The sequence below is a fragment of the Populus alba genome, chromosome 4 (assembly GCF_005239225.2).
Source record: "Populus alba chromosome 4, ASM523922v2, whole genome shotgun sequence".
NCBI lineage: Eukaryota > Viridiplantae > Streptophyta > Magnoliopsida > Malpighiales > Salicaceae > Populus > Populus alba.
Window position 1 is genome coordinate 12,581,554 of NC_133287.1, and position 20,490 is coordinate 12,602,043.

Here is a 20,490-nt window from a genome sequence, read left to right on the forward strand (position 1 = left end):
TGTGCCTTCATTGTGACCAAATCTGGTCTGATTTGAAACCCATATTCTTAGGTTTGATTTCAAGTGTTTTTTATTTTTTTGGTGTTTGATCTGTTTTGTTGAAGAATTTTTTTTTACTTTTTGTGGTTTTTCTTTTTTATGTTTAATCTATTATTGACTTTTATTTTATTTTTGGGTTTTTTCCGGGTCAAACTAAGATTTTTGTTTTTAGATCAACCTAGTCAGGTTGGGTTAAAAAAACAATTAGGTTGAAGGGTCTTGGGCCCATTTTGTTTTGCCATTTTTGTTAAGGTTTTTTTGGATTTTAGTGTCTTTTTTACAAACACCCCTTTAGCTTATTTTGATTTGTTTTATTAATAGAATTTTTTTTTCCAAACAAAGCCTAAAAATAATAATATTAATTTTTTTTTGTATATGGAAAAAAATTCTAGAATTATTTTAGCATCTTTTTCAAAGAAAATTTAAATTACTCTTCCATGTTTAGATAAAAATATTACATGGATTTTATAATAAGTTTGTAAAATTCCAAAAGATTTTGGCTTACATTTCGAAAATACCAAACCAATTTTGTTTTTGTTTCTTTTAATATACATGATTATGAACTTAAACATAAAACATGTCGCGGGGTGCGCGAGTGCGGTGCGATGTCGTTTGGCGACGGCAGAGGCTCTTTATCATGCCTCTCGAGTGAGGTGTTGTGTGTTGGGAAGGGTTTTTGGTTTTAATCAAAAAATTATGATTAACATTTAGGAGTCACCACCTAATATTATGGTCACTAAGAACCTATGGTCTGCGAGAGTTTGGGTAAGAGTCTGGTTGTTAAAGGAAAAGACGCATCACCCCCAGTGCACCCTACCTAAGGTAAGATGGATTGTTGTTTGATTGTTTTTCTAGATTGAGTTTCTATTCGTTGGTCTTTTCTAAAGTTCGAGGTAGATCTCTCTTCATGAGAAAGTCTCTATCTTATTAGGTTAAATCCTAACTATTCTAAAAGTTTGAATATTAGCATCGTATTTATTTACACCTTGTATCTTTAATACCTGAGAGTGTATTTTATCATGTAATTTTACATTCCACAGATATTAAAGTCTACATCTGGACTCTAAAAATAATTGGGTGGGCTCCATCTTCCCATTTTATAGCAGAACTTTGTCCTCTATCCTCGAGAGTGTACACTGCCTTCTTCACACCTTGCTCTTGCCATTGATGTTTTAATATTTCCCTGGCATTCCACCTCTAGTACATTCACCGATCTAGTACCTGAAACATGATTGGGTAGAGGGTTCGAACTCACGTTTAGAGTTCCTTTCGAAGGTTATCCATCCAGCTTTAATCAAATGCATGAGCCTCTTCTTAAAGGCACTACAATTATGAATGTTGTGTCCCGCGACACTAGAATGGTACTTACAAGTGAGGTCGGGCTTGTACTAGTTGGGGTAAGGTGGTTGCAGAGGTGTCAAGGGTTTTGGAGTTATATACTCGATGCTTAATAGCTTTTGGTACATCTCATTTAAGGGTAACGGTAATGGAGGTAGTTGTTCTTTGACTCTTTGTTGTTTGGTTTGAGGCTCAGGTTTTCTGGTAGGAAAAGAAGAGTTGAAATTGATGTTGGCGATTTAGGGTGAAGAGGATGGAGTGTTGTATTTTTAGACTAGGTTCTTCCTACCCCTATAACTACTTTCAATATAGTTGACCTCCTTTCTTTTACCCTCAAAGCATCTTTTCTTAGTGGGCACAAATATTCTACCACTTTTTACTCCTTGCACTATGCGCTTAGCTATTGCCACAACGTCAGTAAATTGTTGGGCCGAACTATCCATCACATGCTCGTAGTATGGTGCCTTGAGTGTGTTGGCAAATAGAGTGACCATTTCTTTATCCAAGAGTGGGAGATGTACTTGAGCAGCTAGGTCTCTTCATCTTTGAGCATATTCCCTTATGCTTTCTTTATCCTTTTTTTTCGAGATTGGACAAGCTGGTTCTATCAGGAGTGATATCCATATTGTACTTATATTGCTTCACAAAAGTATCCACCAAATCTTTTCATTTACGGATTTTAGTGTTGTCCAATCTCATATACCAGCTTAATGTCACCCCATTTAAGCTATCTTGGAAAAAGTGCATTAGTAGTTTTTCATTATGTCATACTTCTGCCATTTTATTGCAGTAAGATTTGAGATGAGTCATGGGGCATTGTGCTCCAGTATATTTGATGAATTCAGGAACACAGAACTTTTTCGAGACAACCATATTTGTGACCAGACACATTTCAGTTGCCTATGCTAAATCGTACAAGTTTACCCCTTTAATGGCTCTAATTCAAGCTTCCATTGCTGCTATCTTATCTTGATCAATGCCATCAGATGACTTGGTCTTGTGGGACTTATTGGCAAAAGGATCAATGACTGCAGGGGCTGGTGCCGATGGAATTGAGTGCACAAACGCTAGATTGTGTAGAGGTTCTTGACCATGTTCACTCATTATTTCTTCGGGTTGAGCCGTTGCCAGAGGCTGAACAAAAATAGCTGGTTGGTTGGAAGGACCTTCACCAGAGGCATTTCTAAGTGTTTGTTCGAGTAAGCAAGTGAGTTAAGCCACGTTTGCTTTCAGAGACTCTAACTCTTCTTGGAAATGGGTGTCACGGTGAGCGTGCTCTTCACCTTTCATGTTTCTTGCTCGGAGTCGGGTATTGTAAGCTCTTGGGGGATCTATATTTCAACTTGATGCAAGTATGTATGTTATTTACAATGGATGGATGTATGTGTGTGGATGCAAATACATGTACATGCACATCGGGTAGCAATGACAAAAATCCATGCAAAATGAGTAAGAAGGGAGTTCATGCTCTAAAGGAAGGTTCTAGGTTATTAAATGATGGGTAGACTTACTATCTGATCTTAAAAGGGTCCATCAATTGCCCAGTGACCATCTCATGTGAAGGCAATATAGAGGTTTACAAGAAATGGTTAGGGCACAGTGCGACCGCCATTACTAAGTAAACACTCAGCTCATAACTGGATGTTTCACGAATCTAAACCCCGACTGAAAGTCATGAGGCAGACCGTTACTCCCCACCTAACCTAGAATTGGGTTTTATTAGCAAAATTAAAATGCATGTTAAAGCAATAAAAATGCGAGCTAAAATTAAAGACCAACAAAAGTCAAACAATCAAACAAGTAAGGCTTAGTTCGACCATATAAGGCTTTCCCTAGTGGAGTTTCCATCCTATCGTGGGGTGCGCGAGCGCGATGTGACGTCGTTTGGCGATGGCGGAGGCTCTTTATCATGCCTCCCGTGTGAGGTGTTGTGTGTTGGGAAGAGTTTTTGGTTTTAATCATAAAATTATGATTAATGTTTAGGAGTTGCCATCTAGTATTATGGTCACTAGGAACCTATGGTCTGCGAGAGTCTAGGTAAGGGACTGGTTGTGCAAGGGAAAGACACATCACCCCTAGTGCACCCTACCTAAGGTAAGCTGCATTGTTGTTTGATTGTTTTTCTAGGTCGGGTTTTCATTCGTTAGTTTTTTCTAAGGTTCGAGGTAGATATCTCTTCATAAGAAAGTCTCTACCTTATTGGGTTAAATCCTATCCGTTATAAAATCTAAATATTAACATCATATTTATTTACACCTTGTATCTTTAATACCTGAGGGTGTACTTTATCGTGTAATTTTACATCCCACAAATATTAAAGTCTACATCTGGACCCTAAAAACAATTGAAAAAAAAAAGTTTTTGATATTTTGGCTAAACTCTAATGGATGATCATAATCTGGTTATGATATCCATTTTTGGATTTTTTTTTTAACATGAAAAAGATGCAGTTTTTGTTTTTTATGAAAAATATGCTTGGAACAATTTTATGATTTGGCCGTATGCAACAAAATATTTCTTTTTTTTTGAAAATGTTTTGAATTTTAAAAAAAAAAAATTCAGAGAAAACCATGTATTTTAATACCGGATTTGCATTTTGTAGTGTAAATGTACAACTCAATATTATGTAAAATGGATATAAAAATATTTGAGAAAATAACAAATTTTTTAAAAATGATTTTTGAATTTTTTTTTTTTTTTTTTTAAAAATAGGGGCCAGGCCAGACCCAGCCACTTGGGCTTGGCCATAACTGGCCCGACCCAAAATATGGGCTAATTAATTAGTTGTTGCATGCAGAAATGAATTATGCATGCAACAGCCACGACGAGGAGGAAATAGGCGAAGCAGGGAGGAGGAAGTTGCTTGGCCTAGGGGTCTCGATTGTGATGAGGTGGTTGGCCGGTGGCTTAGGAGGCGTCGACTGAGGTGACGGTGGATGTAGTCGGCTGTGGGAGGAAGAAGAAAAAAGTTGTAGAGGAGAGAGAAATGCTGGAAGGAGAAGAGGGAGAGAGTTATAGTGGCTGCTTAGTGGCCGGTTGGCTTCCTATGGTGGAGATGGTGTTTGTGGTGGTGTATATGTTGGGTTTGTTGGTATTCTCGCCAGAAAAGGTAGCTCTGGACGAGGTGAGAGAGCCGCAGAAGGCTGAAGGGAAAAAAATGAAAATGGAAACAGGGGGATGACTGGTTTTTTGTGATTTTTAGACCCGCTTTTCTCCTCCCTCGAACCATCAAATCCACCTCTTTTTATAGACGGTGGAAGAGGGCAATCTTATTTACACTAGGAGACATTTCAGCCATTGATTCTGTTGGGAAGGATCCCAACCATTGGCTCAAAGTAGGTGTGGTACATTGTCGAATCAGTAGGAAAAAGCTGACTGAGTTGGCTTGTTTAGGCCGGCGTCGTCGCTGATGAGTTGTCATTCAGCCTAAACGGGCCATATGGGGTTGTAGAGAAATTACAGATGATCAATTTCGTGCAAGCTTTGTCAAATTTGGTGGACGTTAGGTATATTAAATGCAGCTGCAAAGTAGCCTCCCTAAGTTGTCATTTCAGAGATTTAAGGAAGAAGATGAACAGTGCCAAAGTTCTTTTTTTGGCCAAAGTTCATTTTAATCCTCCCTCTTTAAATTTGATTTAATTGCACCCATAATTGATCCTAAAACTTTAATTTTCTAACAATTTTACCCCTAATTTCAATCAATTAGCTTGGTAAAAATTAATTTTGGTCTCTTAAAATTTTAATATTCTCAATTAAGGCCAAATTAGGCTTCCAAACTTAATTTTTCACCAATTAAGCCCAAATAAAATTAATTTGACCCATTTAAAGTATAATTAAGTCCTCACACTTAATTAAATCCTTCAATTGGACCCAAATTAATTCTTAAACATAATTAAAATTTAATTTGAACCATGATTAAATCAAATTAGCCTATTAAAAATTTAATTATGTCACTCGGCTTAATTTTTATGTAAATTCATCCAATAATCATTTAATTTAACCTTGAATTTGCATTGTTTTCTCTATTTTTGGGCATAATAAGGTACAATTAGGCCTTGAATTTCCTCCAAAAGTTGTAGCTTGATTTCCCGGCTTGCTTTCTCCACGTTGCCAGCCTTTTATTTTATTTTTTAAATTTTTATTTTGAAAAAGAAGTGATTTTTTAGGAATAACCCAGAATTGGGTTATGACAAAACATATTCTTGATATTAAATAAAAAAAATATTCTATTTTATTTTTTATATTGGTATTAGATCACTTAGGCTTTTAATATGATAAGATAAAAACTTCCTTATTAAGGAACGCTTTTCTTAAACCTTAGATAGACCAACGGTTAAAAAATACAAAAATTTCATAGTTTATATTAGACAAATAAATAATGCAGCTTACCTTATGTAAGGTGTATTAGAGGTGTTAATATATTCCCTTTATACAATTAGTCTGTTTACCCAGACTCTAAGACCAGTTAGGGTTTTTAGCGACCAATGACCACTCTCATTCTCTCTTTTCTACTAATAAAGGACAAGAATTCCTTGTCCTCTCCACCCACATCATTCCAGACGATCCCGATTCAGGTGGATGATCATCATAAAGCCACACATGTGCGATAATTCTTACTATTTTAATTACAAAAACTAAAGATTAAATGTTGTAATTGATGAATATAAATTTAACAGGTCCAAAAAAATCCTCTAAAAATTGAAATTATGAATTCAAATTTAATAGGCTAAAAAACCCCCCTAAAAAACCCAAAACACCTCAAAAGCACAAAAAGCATCTCTTTTGGGCTCGGGCTATCACGCCGGAGCCTAACTGCTACCAACCTTGCTTGAGCCTAGTGTCTCGAGGCCATGCTGGATGTTTTGCCACGCCCAACCTTGCTTGTTGGGTGCAAAACCTTTCTAGGTGAGTCATGCCTAACAAACATTAGTGAGTTGGCATGCCACCACCCATTGCTAGGTTCGAGCATTATTCCTGGACTTCAATTGAATTTAGGCATGGGGACACGATCCAAATGTCAACTTGCTAGAGCCCAACTCTTCGTTGAGAGTTTTTTTAAGACCCTACCTGAGACCTTCAATATTATATACTAATTCGATACATATTATTTTGAGTAGAATACAATTCAAAATATCACAAGGATAAAATTATATTTTAGCCCCTCCTCTCATAAAAGGACAAGACTCTGGGATACATCATGAACCTTCAAGTCAAAGGTTCATAATCTCTTCATTTCTAACACTTTCAACATACATATTTTAAGAGTTTATCTCTATAAAATATCATTGTACTTTCTCTCTCTATAATATTATTGACTTAATTATTAAAGAGTCCTCGCATCCATCAAATGAGACATATTAGTAATAACTAGTTTCAGTGACCCCATTTTTCCACAAGGTCGGACTATTTTTTTTTTGGTCTAAAATGATGTTTAGGTTTAGAAACGGAATAAAAAAAGACATAAAAAAACCAGTCATGATAAATTTGTAACCACATTAATTAGGGTTGAGCCAATTCAGGATATCTCTCCAAACCCGTAACGTAGATCATGTTATTGGAATAACCTGATAAAAAAACAATTACAAAGCCCTTTTTTTTTAAAAAAAAAAAAAAACTCATGTTAACTATTTAAATTCATGACCCGAGTCGTTAGATCTGAAGTACATGACACGACTAAAAGATTTGATGTTTTATCCCAAGTCCAGGAGTGTCAAAGTAATAAATAACTCGACAAGACTAGAGTCAAACCATAGGGAGGCTAACTATATAAATTACAAATAACAACAACAACAAGTTAAAGAGGACTTTGAGATATAAGATTAATGTAAGGATTAAACAATGATAAAAACAAATGTCAAAGTTAGATGATCAATTAATGGTATTAAAAATAAATGCAATGTAAACTCTTTTTATTACTCAATTGGAAACCACACAAAAAGGAGGTTCCAATCGGATAATTTGTCATTAATAGCTCATTATAAATTGTTAACATGATTATATTAATTATTTTATTTAAGTAACACCAAACTTTTAAATATTGTTAGGAATTCATGATGCTAACTTATGTTAACAACAAATCAAGTTCCTTTCATAGCACATGTGTAGTTTATATCATACGGTTGGCTATGAAAGTGCCAAGTATTTGTTGTACCAAGTGTTATACAACACAAATCTAGATTAACCAGTTAACATGCAAGGTATTAAGAATTAATATGATAAAAATGATAAGACATGTTAATAGCAAGTTGTTTAGGATACAAGCATTGAAGTCTATATTGAAGTTTATAGTTATACCTATTCTAACACCATTAGTGAAACTTTTTCACATTAACATAATAAACTCAGTTAAATATAATGAAGAAGAGAAACATAAATAAATAAGATAAGAACATAAATAAGATATAAGTTAACTAAGTATAGTAAAGGAAATAAAAAGTATAAATATAAAATAAAAATAAAGATTACAAAATACAAAGAAAGAGAGTGATCTTGATCTGAACACCAAGATGCCTAAATGCATGGCAAATACCTCCTTTTATAGGCCAAAATTCAGAACCATTGATTTGATAACTAACTGTTGAGTGGGTGACATAAAACATTATTGTTAACATTAGAATTTGAATAGATAGTCTTCATGAAAATTCTGGAAAATTATCTCAGCTTTCCAACAAAAAAAAAAAATGAGGTCATTTGGACTTTTAGAATTTAAGATATGGGCTGAACATTGAATAGTATTTGGACTGTAGGATAGATTTAGACTTCTCTTTTGATGCTAAAATTTGGACTTCCAAACTGCAGAATTGAGTCTTGGACTCTCATGAATATTTTAGGCCTATGTCTTACCTTTCTAGCCATATAAACCAAACTAAAATCCAAGATCTACAACTCCAGATAGGATCCAATAACATAATAGTGTTCCAATTTGAATTGAATCAGCATCTCTTTTCTAAGCTTAACCCTCTCTTTGTTTTCTCAATTTCAGTAGTTAAACTCATTAATCAATCCTTTGATTTATGTGATAGGCCTGCATTTAAAATGAATATTTATTATAAATTATAGGTATCTTATATTATTAAATTTGTTATTATAAAACATGCTCTAGTTAAGGATTTATGTGATACTTCAAGTGTAAAATGATGATATAAAACCTTGATAAAATTACACTTTTAAGTACTAATCAGTATTCAATCTAGAAAAATCATAAAGTCTGATACCCAATCAATCATATATTGAAGGATGAAATTGAAAAAATAATTTCAATCATACAAAATAATTTTAAAAAATTGAAATTAAAAGAATAAGGATCAAAATTAAAATATAAAATAAACTTTATATTTATTTGAATGGTGAAATTGAAAAAGAAAATTAATTTAGTACAAGGGAATATTTTTTAAAGAATGAGGCTCAAAATTGACATAAAAAATAAAAACAATATTGTAATGAAATGGTGAAATTGAAAAGAATTTGTAAGTTTTACAAAAGGATCAAGAAAAAAAATTAGAAGTAGAAAACAATGAGGACCAGATTAAAAAACATAATACCATCAATTTGAATTGAATGATGAAATTAAAAACCAATAAAACCTTTACAAAAAGGTCATGGAAAAAAAATAGAAATCCAAATAATAAAGACCAAATTAAAAAATTATAATATTTGATAAATTGAGATTTAAGGATGAAATTAAAAATAAAATAAACTTCAGCAAAAGAACTAAGACCATAAATGAGAAATCAATGGAATAGGGACTAAAATTTAAATACCACCAACCAAGAGAGTCAAGTTGTAATTTTTTTTGGGGAAGAGAGAGAAGAAGGAAAAAAGAGAGGCTAATTGATGATAAACTAGACCCCTACTAAAGACACGTGACGCACCAGCAAGAAAATGACACAACGACGCTTCCAACAACAAAGGTGGAAGGGTATTTTTGTATGCTAGAAGATGCTGCGTGTGCTGCCCAAAAAGCACGGACACCTCACACTAACTCTCTAATAAATTATTTTTTTACTTAGCTAAACACAAAAGTAATTCTAAGTTGACTTTCTAATTATATATAAAAAAAAATTATTGGAAAAACCGAAAACACTCCTTGATCTCAAGCTTAAACTTTTTTATTTGAAGGATATTTTTGTTATTTTACAATGCATTATAATTGATTATTATTTTTTATATTGATTTCAAATATCAAATTATCTCTTTGCTTAAATTATAATAATAAAAAAATATTGTAAAAATACGAAATACCCCTTTACACCCTATTTAGTTTTTTTTTGCTTCCTAGGGTATTGTAGTAGTTTTATTATATAATTAATATAAAAAAATATTTATTTGTCCCTAGTTAATTTGAAAATAACAAATAAACCATATAAAAAAACTTCAATAACCTTGAAATGAAAAAAACAAAAAAATTATTATACAATTCTAGTAGTAAACGATTCTAATGAATTTGTAGCTACAATGATTTTTTCAAGGCGAATTAGACTTTGTTAATTTAGGATACATGCCATCAACATAAATAGCAGTATCCTACCGCTCTTACAAAAGCAACATTGTCATCAAAATGATAAATAAAATGAAAGAAATTGAAATTGATCCAACCCGGTCCAAGTAACCAGATAAAAAACAACCTAAAATCTGATCAATATTCAATTAGATCCAAATTTCTAATCATAATTATTAAATTATGTTCTGCTTAGTAAGTTAGACATGGAAAATCTAGAATCTAAAACTTGATCCACACCTGGTTTTTAGTGGAATTAAATAAAAAATTAAATAAGTTTCCATGTGATCTCACAATATTTTTAATAATTTACAATCATATTCAATTTAAATTTAGTTGGATTAATATCTTATATATAAAAAAAAAAAATACTACCATTTTATTAATTAAAAAATAACCAACTCATGGAAACTAATTTTGAAACCCGGCCCGATAGTCGACCTGGTTTAAGGCCCTGATCACGGGTTTTGTCCAGATCACTCAGGTCAATCTTTTTTTTATATATATATATATAAATAAAAAAGATGTCGTTTTAGTAAAAAAAAATAAAAAAAAATTATGAATGTGTTGTAATTGGATTTTTGACCGGGTCAACCGGATCACCGGGTCACCCCGGTTTGTGACTTCTCTTATTTTGTTTTAAACTCGACTCGGTTCTAACCCAGGTCAGAATTCAAAATTATAGCTATAGTCACTACTCAATGTTCCAAGAAGGACATAAATAGAATGTGTATTTAGTTATGCGGTATATATATTTTTTAAAGTGTTTTTTAAATTAAAAATATATTAAAAAAAATTTAAAAAATTTTTCTAATAACAACACTTTAAAATTATGAAAAAATCTAAAATATAATTAATTAGATCTAGAAAATAATTAAATATTTTTTTCATACAAAAAATACATTAAAAAAACAGTTTTAACTATAAAAACTAACACTCCATTATAAGTAACGAATCAGATATATAGAACAATGCTTCCAGCTACTGACTGCCAAGAAACGGCATCAGCATATGAAGTTTTGAAATATTGACCAGGTCATATAGTCAAAGCCCATGGTTTGACCATATTAAAAATAATAACCAGCGGCTGCTGCTTTGAACAATTCTTTTTCTTTGATTTATCTGTCGTATTGCTGGAAACCAATAAAAAAACAGCACAAATAATAGGCAATCATAAATTTCTTTGGTATGTCTAAAATCACTATGGTCCCTCTATTTTTAACATTTAATCAAAACAACCACTATATTTTGTATCTAGTCAAATCAAACTCTTCTAATTCAATGAAAGGCAATTTTAGACACTCCATTGATTATTGTATGATATGTGTAGTTTATTTTTATTGGGCTAAAACTATTGATAAAAAAATTGACTATTTGTTTAAAGGTCAAAATTCTAAAACTGTTCAAATGAAATGAAAAATGTCGTTTCAAATAATTGTTTAAGTTGATAAATAAAAAAACTAGTTTTTTTTTTAGCCACTATCACACAAATGTTAAGGGTCTGTTTGGTATTGAGGTTGTTGTTGTGGTTGTGGTTTTAAAAAAGTTGTTTTATAAAAAGTACTTTTAGTTGAGGTTGTTTTGAAAAAATATATGTTTGGTTAAAACTGTGGTTGAAATTGAGGTTGAACAAAAAAGTAGTTTAATGTGTTTGGTAAAAAAATGATTTTCAAATTGAGGTTATAAAATAATTAAAATATGTATATATATATATTAATTATTTTTAATTTAAATATTTTAGATTTAATCACTGTTATTATATCATGAAAATAAATAATATTGATATCAAATATTTTTTATTCTTCCATTAAACTATGTGCAATGTCATTACATACAAAATCTATCCGACAAGGACTATATTTTTCATGGTTTCTTAAGCGCGAACAACAAAAACTGAATTTTTTATTACGTCATTAAGCGATCTCCTTTTAAGTTTTTGAATAAAACACAATAAAATAAAAATAAAAACTGAATTTTTTTTTATGTAGTGTTATTAAATAATATTAAATACTAGTTTTTCAAGTAAAGCATAGAAAAAAATTTACAATTTTATTATGTACAAAATTCATTCGACAAGAACTATAGAAAAAATAATTTTTTTGAGTGTGCAATAAAATTAAGTAATATTATCAGGAATAAAATTAAGATTACAATACGAGTAAATTTAATTCACCTTAAACTAATTTTTTTAAAAAATAATATTGTTCATGTTTGAACAATGCGAGTAAAATCAATTAATTGCACTAATTTTTTTTTTAAAATAAATTCTTGCAATGTTTTTTTTTTTAAAAAAAAAAAAAAAAACTAAAACTGTAACAGTGGAGCCAGGCTCCACTGTTGCAACTTTTCTAACCCTACGAGAAGCAGCATTTTGCTGCTTCTCCCAAACCTGAGGCGGCGGCTGAGAATTGGACGGGTCCCACCATCAAAAATCTGTTTCCTTTTGTTACAACCAAAACGTTACCAAACAGGCACTAAGTAGAATATAAGAAGTTAAATTTTTATGAATATTTAAGTTTATTTAAAAGTGTGGTTACAGTTATTTTTCAAAGTGTTTTTTACTTGAATGTATATTTAAAATAATATTTTTTTATTTTTTTAAAATTATTTTTAACATCAATACATTAAAATGTTTTAAAAATACTAAAAAATATATTAATTTGAAGCAAATAAAAATTTTTTAAATTTTTTCAAAAAATGTTCTTAATCAATATTAATATGATATAGATAATCTTTTAATAATTATTTTGGTAACTAGAGTAGATGATATACTTATCTATAAAACTAATAAATGCAAAAGAAACCAAAGTTAGATGGTTTAATGGCAAACTTTTCCCATAAATTATTAAAATTATGGTACATTGATAAATTTAGTTAATTTTATCATTAAATTAATATATTTTATACAAATAATTTTCTTTTATTTTAATAGATTATTAAGTTAATTGATCAAACTTTGAATTTTTATTCTTAAAATTCAGCCCTTTATTTTATTGGACTATGAGTATTTTCAACCAAATTTTTTTACAGGAACACAAAATAGTTCAATCCACTTTTTTTAAATATACTCAATTTTTTATTTATGAAACTGTTGGTGTCTGTGTGTTTATATATATATATATTATATTCTAAACATTAAGATAAAAGGACCAAATTGATTTAATCAAAAGTATAGAATATGATTTGGTAAAGTTCAAAGTATGAGGACTACATGAAATATATCTCATTATTTTTTTAGGCGGGATGTCTTTCTGGGTGGGACTTTAACACCCTCCCTTCTCTCTCTCTACCTGGAAACTTCACTTCTTATTCTTCTGGTAGATTACCTGTAAAGTTTCAATCTTTGAATTTTTTTCTTTCTTCTCTAGCTTCATTTGTTGTGTTCTAAATTGGGTTTTTGTTGTTTTTGGATTCCCTGCTTGTGTCAGGGCTAATTGATCACTAGACAGTGATCATGGGAGGGATTTGTTCAAAGAAATCCAATGGTAACAACAAGAAAGCCAATCCATATGGAAAGACTAATGGGAATGGTGTTGTTTCTTCTTACAACGAGCAACATATTTCAAGTACTCAACAAGTGAAGGAAAGTAAAGAGAAGAAGGAATTGCAAGTGGCAAATTTAAAGCAGGAATCAAAGGAATCATTTTTGTATTCGAAAAATGATACTGGGGATGAGTTTTATGATGGGATTCCTAGATATCCATCATCATCAATCAAATCAAGATCAATTCGCAGACAAGCAGCTGTTGCAAAGGTGAAGTTTTCAGAGTTTTTTTTTCCTGTTTGGTCAACTGAATTTGCATTTCTTTTTTCTTGCAATAGTACTTTAAGTTTGGCTTTTTTAAATACATGTTCTTTTATGTTTTGTTTGTAATTAAGAAAGTTTTTGGATTGACCCAGAAAAGAAATTACTTTAGATGGGAAACTTTACTTGGATTGCCGTGAAACTTAGATAAGAGTAGTTTAAATTGAAGTTAATTGGGTAAAAAATTAGCATTAGCCCTTAATCCCAGTTATTGATTTCTTATTCGCTAAAGTAGTTAATCCTTGAATCAAGTCATTTACATGTAATTGTGAGAATTTTAATGAGGTGAAAGGATACATGATAGATGGTTTTGTTAGACTAAATAGTAACAGTTTCCTGTATAATATGTTGAGAAAGGAATAATGATGATGGAATGTTATTTAAATCTCATTCCATGGTGTTATGATTGAAAGTTCTTGTGTAATAAACCAGCTCCATAAGCATGATCACATTGCATCGGTAATCCAATCGGAGCTTTTACAAAAGCTTATTAATGTAATAATCGGTGATGTTAGCCGGTTGAAGTCACTGCTGAACGTGTAAGAATAATCTACTAAAATTCTATAGTGTTATAGCAACTTGATTATATTATTGAAAACATTTAACAGAGTGCAATAATCTGCAGGTTTCGGAGGTTAGTTCACGTTTAAGTAGAGCTGGCAGTGTTTTGGACTGGGGAAAGCAGTGGAGGTCCTGGACACGCTAGGGAGTAGCATGACAAATTTAAACCCTCAGACTTTCACCTCTAGTGTAGCGACTAAGGGCAATGAACTTGGAAATTCTAGCTTTTGAGGTAGCTAACACGGTTGTCAAGGGTTCCAACCTCATGCAATCTCTTTCTGTACGAAGTGTAAGACATTTGAAGGAAGAGGTGCTTCCTTCAGAAGGTGTGCAAAATCTGATATCAAAAGATATGGACGAGCTTTTGAGGATTGTTGCTGCTGACAAGAGGTGAATACGTGATGAATTAGCATCATAATGTATCTATTGGCAGGCCTCTTCCAACTCATCCTTTTTCTATAATAATATCTTGAAGTTTTCATTTACTTATTTTGCAGAGAAGAGCTGAAAAATATTTTCAGGAAGAAGTGGTTCGTTTCGGGAAATCGTTGTAAAAGATCCTCAATGGCACAACTTGGACCGTTATTTTGATAAGTAATATATATAACACGGTACCTTGTTTGGCCATTGTATTTACAATATACTTATATAGTATTGAATACTGATTTAAATTGCTTGTTTGATTTCCAGAATTAGCCGAGATCGTAATCCTCGTAGGCAATTGCAGGAGGAGGCAGAATCCATAATGGAACTCTTAATGATTATGGTTCAGTTTACAGCTGTGAGTACAATATTCTATTTTACTATAATTTGGTGAATTTAATTGGTGGATGGATTGCCTAATTAGTACTTTAATATGGTTGTGTCTGGGGAAAAAAATAAAGATTAATGAAGGAACTTTAGGCTGATATTTCTTTTACATATCTAAAACAAGGTCAATACCCTTGCATAAACAAAGGGTTCTTAGTAAGGTTATATCAGTAACATAATTCTTGCATTTCCTGATGCCAATGACTGTATGCTTGCATTTTCTTATGTTTGCAAATACAGTAATGTTCTTGACATTTATGATCAGCATACATGGAGTCTATGGCTTTGCATTGATTTTTTTATTTTTTCCTTCCTGATGCGATGATTTATGCTTCGCATAGCTGGAGCACTGTGATGTATTATGTAAACCTTTTCTGTTGCGTCATCGTGTGTTTTATTTTGACCAAACAAAACGCACCATCTTGGGTTTGCAGGAGCTATACCATGAATTGCAAATTTTGGACAGAATGGAACATGAATGTCAACGTAGGGAGGGCAGTGCAGCAGCTAATCAGAGAGGTTATTTCTCCATTCTCTTCTCTGTGATTTCCTATGTAGTTAACTAAGTGCTGCTCTTGATTAATAAATGCAGCTAGTCATGCTTCATAAAAGAGTGTTGTGTGACTGAGGATTAGACTGTAGCGCTGAACCTATGTAACTGTGATATATGACATCCTTTTTAGTTACTAACCAGTATGCCACTGTTTTTTTCATAAAGGAAATTTCTTTTTGAATTAAAGATTTGTAGACCAGGTCAAATGATGTTATTGATTAAATAGATCGCCTTTCTTACCGAAGCTGGCTGAAACAAACTAAAAGACATCAATGTAAATACATTTTGATGAGACGAAGAAAGCTAGTTCTTCGGATAGCTTTTGATAAATGATTGGATATGGTGCTTTCACAATGTTTTTTGTCGTCATATTATTGTCAAAGAAAATAAAAAAAAAGCTACCGCCTTTCTTTTTTTGTTAATTTGGGTATTAATTTTGGTATTATTGGAAAATTCAGCTCGTGTAGTGTGTTGTGCTTTTATCATTGTATTATTTTAATTGTTTTGTTATAATTTACATATGACTTATTCTAATGAGTACCCTGAGGGAATTTGTGGTGTTGCATTAACTAGAAATTGAAAATATTTGTGTTAAACACTTTTAGAATTTTGAAAGTTGAGGTGTGGTGGACTGACATGATTTAAGTTGAGAATTCCAATAATGTATCAATGTCTAACTAATGCAGGAACTACCCCAAACCAGTGCCCTGGGGAACTTAGTGAGGTACTAATTTAAGTTTGTGTATTTCTCTGAAATTCAGGGGAAAGCCTTGCGATGTTAAAGGCAGAATTAAAAAGCCAAAAAAAGCGAATACGAAACGTAAAGAAGAAATCACTTTGGTCTAGAAGTTTGGAAGAGGTAGCAATACTGATGTTTTTGCTTCTTTTTGCAACTGCAAATTATTGAGATTGTGATTTTTTTATTTATTTAGCACAAACAGTATCGATTATCTATCAAGCTTGTTAATTGAGTAAATAGAATCTCAATCACTAGAATATTTCTTGTAGTGACCAAATTATCTTATACAGGTGATGGAGAAGCTTGTAGATATCATCCATTTCTTAATCCTCGAGATTGGCAATGCCTTTGGTAGTGGTGGTATGTGTTTGATCAAGGTCTTTACCACATTGTAATTATGCTCCCCAAGCGCGCATGTTTTCCTTCCATCTTCAAAGCATGCAAGCTTGATGTGTGAAAATCGCTCCTTCTAGTGTTGTCCCTTTTTAGTCCTAGTTTTAACTTTCAATTGCAGGGAAAATTATCTAACCTAAAACCTTAACTCGGAAGAATTTTTTTTTATAGTCTAAATACTTCTCTCAAAAATTGTTTCTTTCGCCTGAAATTTTGTCACCAGCTTCTCTGTTATAACTCTCATGTTTTTTTTTTTCCTGAAACAAGTAAAACCAATAACCACAATCAGAACCTTTGAAACCACATTGAATAAGGAAAAAGAGCATTATACATGGAGTTAACAAATGAAGATGGAATAGAAAAGTTATTCTTCCATCTAAACTGGCCCCCGGATTTTCCTCTTGGATTCATGCTTCTGTATATTTAACTTTCCATCCTTTGCTCAAAGGAGCTCTTGTCTAACTTGATTTCATGTATGAAAATAGTTCTTATGGCATTCAGATGTATACTGCAGATGATTCCGTACAAAATGAAGAATCTGTTAGCAATAATCCAAGATTGGGACCTGCCGGTCTTTCTTTACATTATGCAAATGTAGTTATGCAAATTGATAATCTTGTAAGTGCCATCTACTTCCATCATGTTTGTCTTACAATCATCTTCAAAGTTTGTAATTATTAGTTTTACAATCCGTAATCAAGATTGGTTGCTACGTGACATTTTAACTGTTAGAGATGCACAACCTACCATTTCGCTCTGACACAGACTGGGTTGAGGACTTTCAATGCCCCTGCCAAACTGAATGACTTGGAACTTGACTTCAATTTTGTTGGATTACCATACTTTGTTTTAGCTGTTTCTCAGTTTCCTTGCCCGAACCTCACTTGATTTCACTGTTTAAGTTAGCATGCATTAAAAAATGGAGTTCTCTGCTTCATTACACTCTTCTCATTCCTGTATGCAATCATATTCTTATAATGCTGGTTCAAGGCCTTCTAATAATAGATGCTCTCAGGTGGCAAGATCGAGCTCCATGCCTCCAAATGGTAAGGACACATTGTACCAGAGCTTGCCACCTGGTGTAAAATCAGCTCTACGTTCCAAACTGCAATCGTTTAATGTCAAAGATGAGGTACTACTTTTTCACCTCAAAGAAGAGAGGGTAGAAAGTCTTTTATTTTCTCATCCATGCTGATGCTCTAGTTGTTTACTTCATTGTGATTTGCATGTCCAGCTTACCATCACAGAAATTAAAGATACGATGGAGAAGACACTGCAGTGGCTGGTTCCACTGTCCACTAACACAGCCAAGTATGTAATGCCATTATTTTTCCTCCCCAAAAACAGAAACTTTTCCTGCTTTAAATCCTTAATTTTCAATGTCTCATTGCCTAGCTGTTAACATTTTTCTTTGAATTTTAATTGATTCGGAACAGAGTGCATCACGGTTTTGGTTGGGTTGGAGAGTGGGCAAGTTCCGGGTGAGTCCATTGCTTTCTTCCAATTGTTTTTAAGAATTTCATTTTTGCAATTTATTTTGTTAAAAACAAGTCAGCTGAATGGCCCGAGTATAAGAAGATTTGGTCTTGGTGTGTACAGGTCTGAGGCCAACAGAAAACCTGCTGCTGGAGCAGCTGATATAATCCAGATTGAAACACTCCACCATGCGGACAAGGAGAAAACAGAAGCCTATATTCTTGAACAACTATTATGGCTTCACCATCTTGTCAGCAAAACCAAGAGTGTTTCTAGTGGTGTTAGCATAAAATCTCCTGCCAAGTCTGCAATTGGCACACAGGGTCAGAAGTCGAATCAGAAACAAGAGCAAGAGTCACCCAATGCAGCTGACTTGCCTGACGCTGTAACATCCAATGCACCGCCACCAACTACCGAAGGCCACGCAAGCGAGGAAAACCAGATAGAAGAAAATAGTAAGAGCCAGGACATTAACTCAGTGGATACCAAGTTGAGAGAAGATTGTGGGCCGAGTACAACTAACAACAATTCCCCTAGAAGGAAAAGCGAGGACTCAGCTACTGTCAAAAATGTCCCTTCTGTGCTTCCCATCAGTGATATTGGTATTGACAAGGAGGACGAATTGGATAAGATTGACAGAGTTGATGTGCTCAGATACAAGGGAAAGCCTGGACTTGTTACTGCCAAAACTTGAAAAACCTTCTTTCTTTGGTTCCACCATTGGCTTATGGGATGACAAGGAGAAACGATCGGATGTTAATAGTAGATGTGCTCAGATAACTTATTGAATGATATACATGATATTGAGTGACAAGAAAATTCTAGTAATCTATAGACTGGGAAAGCCATGTTGTCCTTATGCATTTGGGCTAAGCCTGGCTGCATAAACAGGCATTACAGCTTCTGTAATGATGGAAAGAATCACAGTTTATACACTACTATATATACTGAAAGCATGCTGTACTTGGACCACAGGTCCTGTGGAGCTGAAATTTAAGAAATTTGCCTTGGATTCTGGTGTATAGAGTGCTGTATCATTCTTCATCTCATCTGGCAGTTTCATGGCGTGTTTAGCACTGTGTTTTAAATGTATTTTTAAAATAATTTTAATTATTTTTGAATTAATATATTTTTTATATTTTCAAATCTTTAATGTTCTAATCTTAAAAATAATTTTTAAAAATAAAAAGATATTATTAGCATATTTTTCTTAATAATAAATAAAATATATTTTAAAAAACAACCAAACCACATCCTTAATTTTAAGCATTGTTGACTTCTTTTTGGCATAATTATCCTACCAGGCTGACCTGGAGATTTACTAGTGATCCGCTGACTCTAGTCTGGCTCAAGAGTTAATTTGATTAACAGCATGCAAAGCCACCAACTGATGCAGAATCTCATAAAAATAAGCTTAACTTTTAATCCAACTATTAAACCAATCATCTATTTTCGCTTTTTTAGCTCCGAACTAGGCATGAAAGCTACTGCTTTGGTTTTTTTTTTTTTTTCTTTATTTTTGTTGTTTTTTTTTTATTCTGATTCCTAGTTAGATGATGACTTTCAATTTAATTTGAATTTTACTAATTAAAACGTTTCAATCGTATAGGCTATTTTTCTTTCAATCTTCTAGGCTATTTTTCACAAGAAAATTAATGTAATGAAGACTTTTAAGAATAAATAAGAGGTTTCTCTACAATTCTCTATAGTTAAAGGCTCTAATATTAGGACTTGAAAACCCTCCTTTTCTTCCCTGTAGTTTAGGGCTGTGAAACTTTTAAAATTGAGGAACCTTATCCATGCCTTACAAGCTCTATCATGCAGAGAATGCATACTAATGAAGACAAATAAAAGAAAAAACAAATACCCACTAAATTAACAAAAAAAAAGGGGTAATATTTTGGCAAAAGTTAGATATATAACTTGTATAAAAAATTCAGAATATTGGGTTTGTGTGTGAGCCAAGAACTAAGTTTTAGCCATTAAAGAGGGTGAGTGAATTTTTCAATATAATCTCAGGGAAGTTAACACAGAGGATCAGAAAAGGAGATCTGAAGACGATGGAGTATGTTACCAGAGCTGACGCGAATACACCATGAAATGTTATTCTCCTCTCCATCCCTTCTCACTCGTTAAATCAATGCGTTTTTGTAATCTGACCAACTCTTTCTCCTTCCACTGAAGCAAATGTTTCTGAATAATAACTAACAAAAAGGAAAATTTGTAAAACATGTAATAGAGCTGTAAATGGCTACTGTTTTGGAACATAAAAGATACAA

The 20,490-nt window shown here is 32.6% G+C and overlaps 1 protein-coding gene across 1 annotated transcript; it reads left to right on the plus strand.

The window, feature by feature from the left end:
• Window positions 1-14,799: 14,799 nt before the first annotated feature.
• On the plus strand, window positions 14,800-19,212 carry LOC118053603 (protein PSK SIMULATOR 1-like). The gene is made up of 10 exons (XM_073408543.1): window positions 14,800-14,834; window positions 14,931-15,021; window positions 15,485-15,569; window positions 16,365-16,462; window positions 16,633-16,702; window positions 17,250-17,353; window positions 17,751-17,867; window positions 17,970-18,046; window positions 18,172-18,216; window positions 18,335-19,212. Exons 2-10 carry the CDS (start codon window positions 14,986-14,988, stop codon window positions 18,903-18,905), a joined length of 1,203 nt encoding a protein of 400 aa, XP_073264644.1. The 5' UTR covers window positions 14,800-14,834; window positions 14,931-14,985; the 3' UTR covers window positions 18,906-19,212.
• Window positions 19,213-20,490: the final 1,278 nt, after the last annotated feature.

Bases quoted from the DNA above. Each gene is read 5' to 3' on its own strand.
- LOC118053603 (XM_073408543.1), top strand. From the start codon at position 14,986: ATGGAACTCTTAATGATTATGGTTCAGTTTACAGCT. The intron at 15,022-15,484 runs GTGAGTACAATA...TTGGGTTTGCAG, and splicing joins TTATGGTTCAGTTTACAGCT to GAGCTATACCATGAATTGCA. The intron at 17,354-17,750 runs GTAAGTGCCATC...AGATGCTCTCAG, and splicing joins TTATGCAAATTGATAATCTT to GTGGCAAGATCGAGCTCCAT.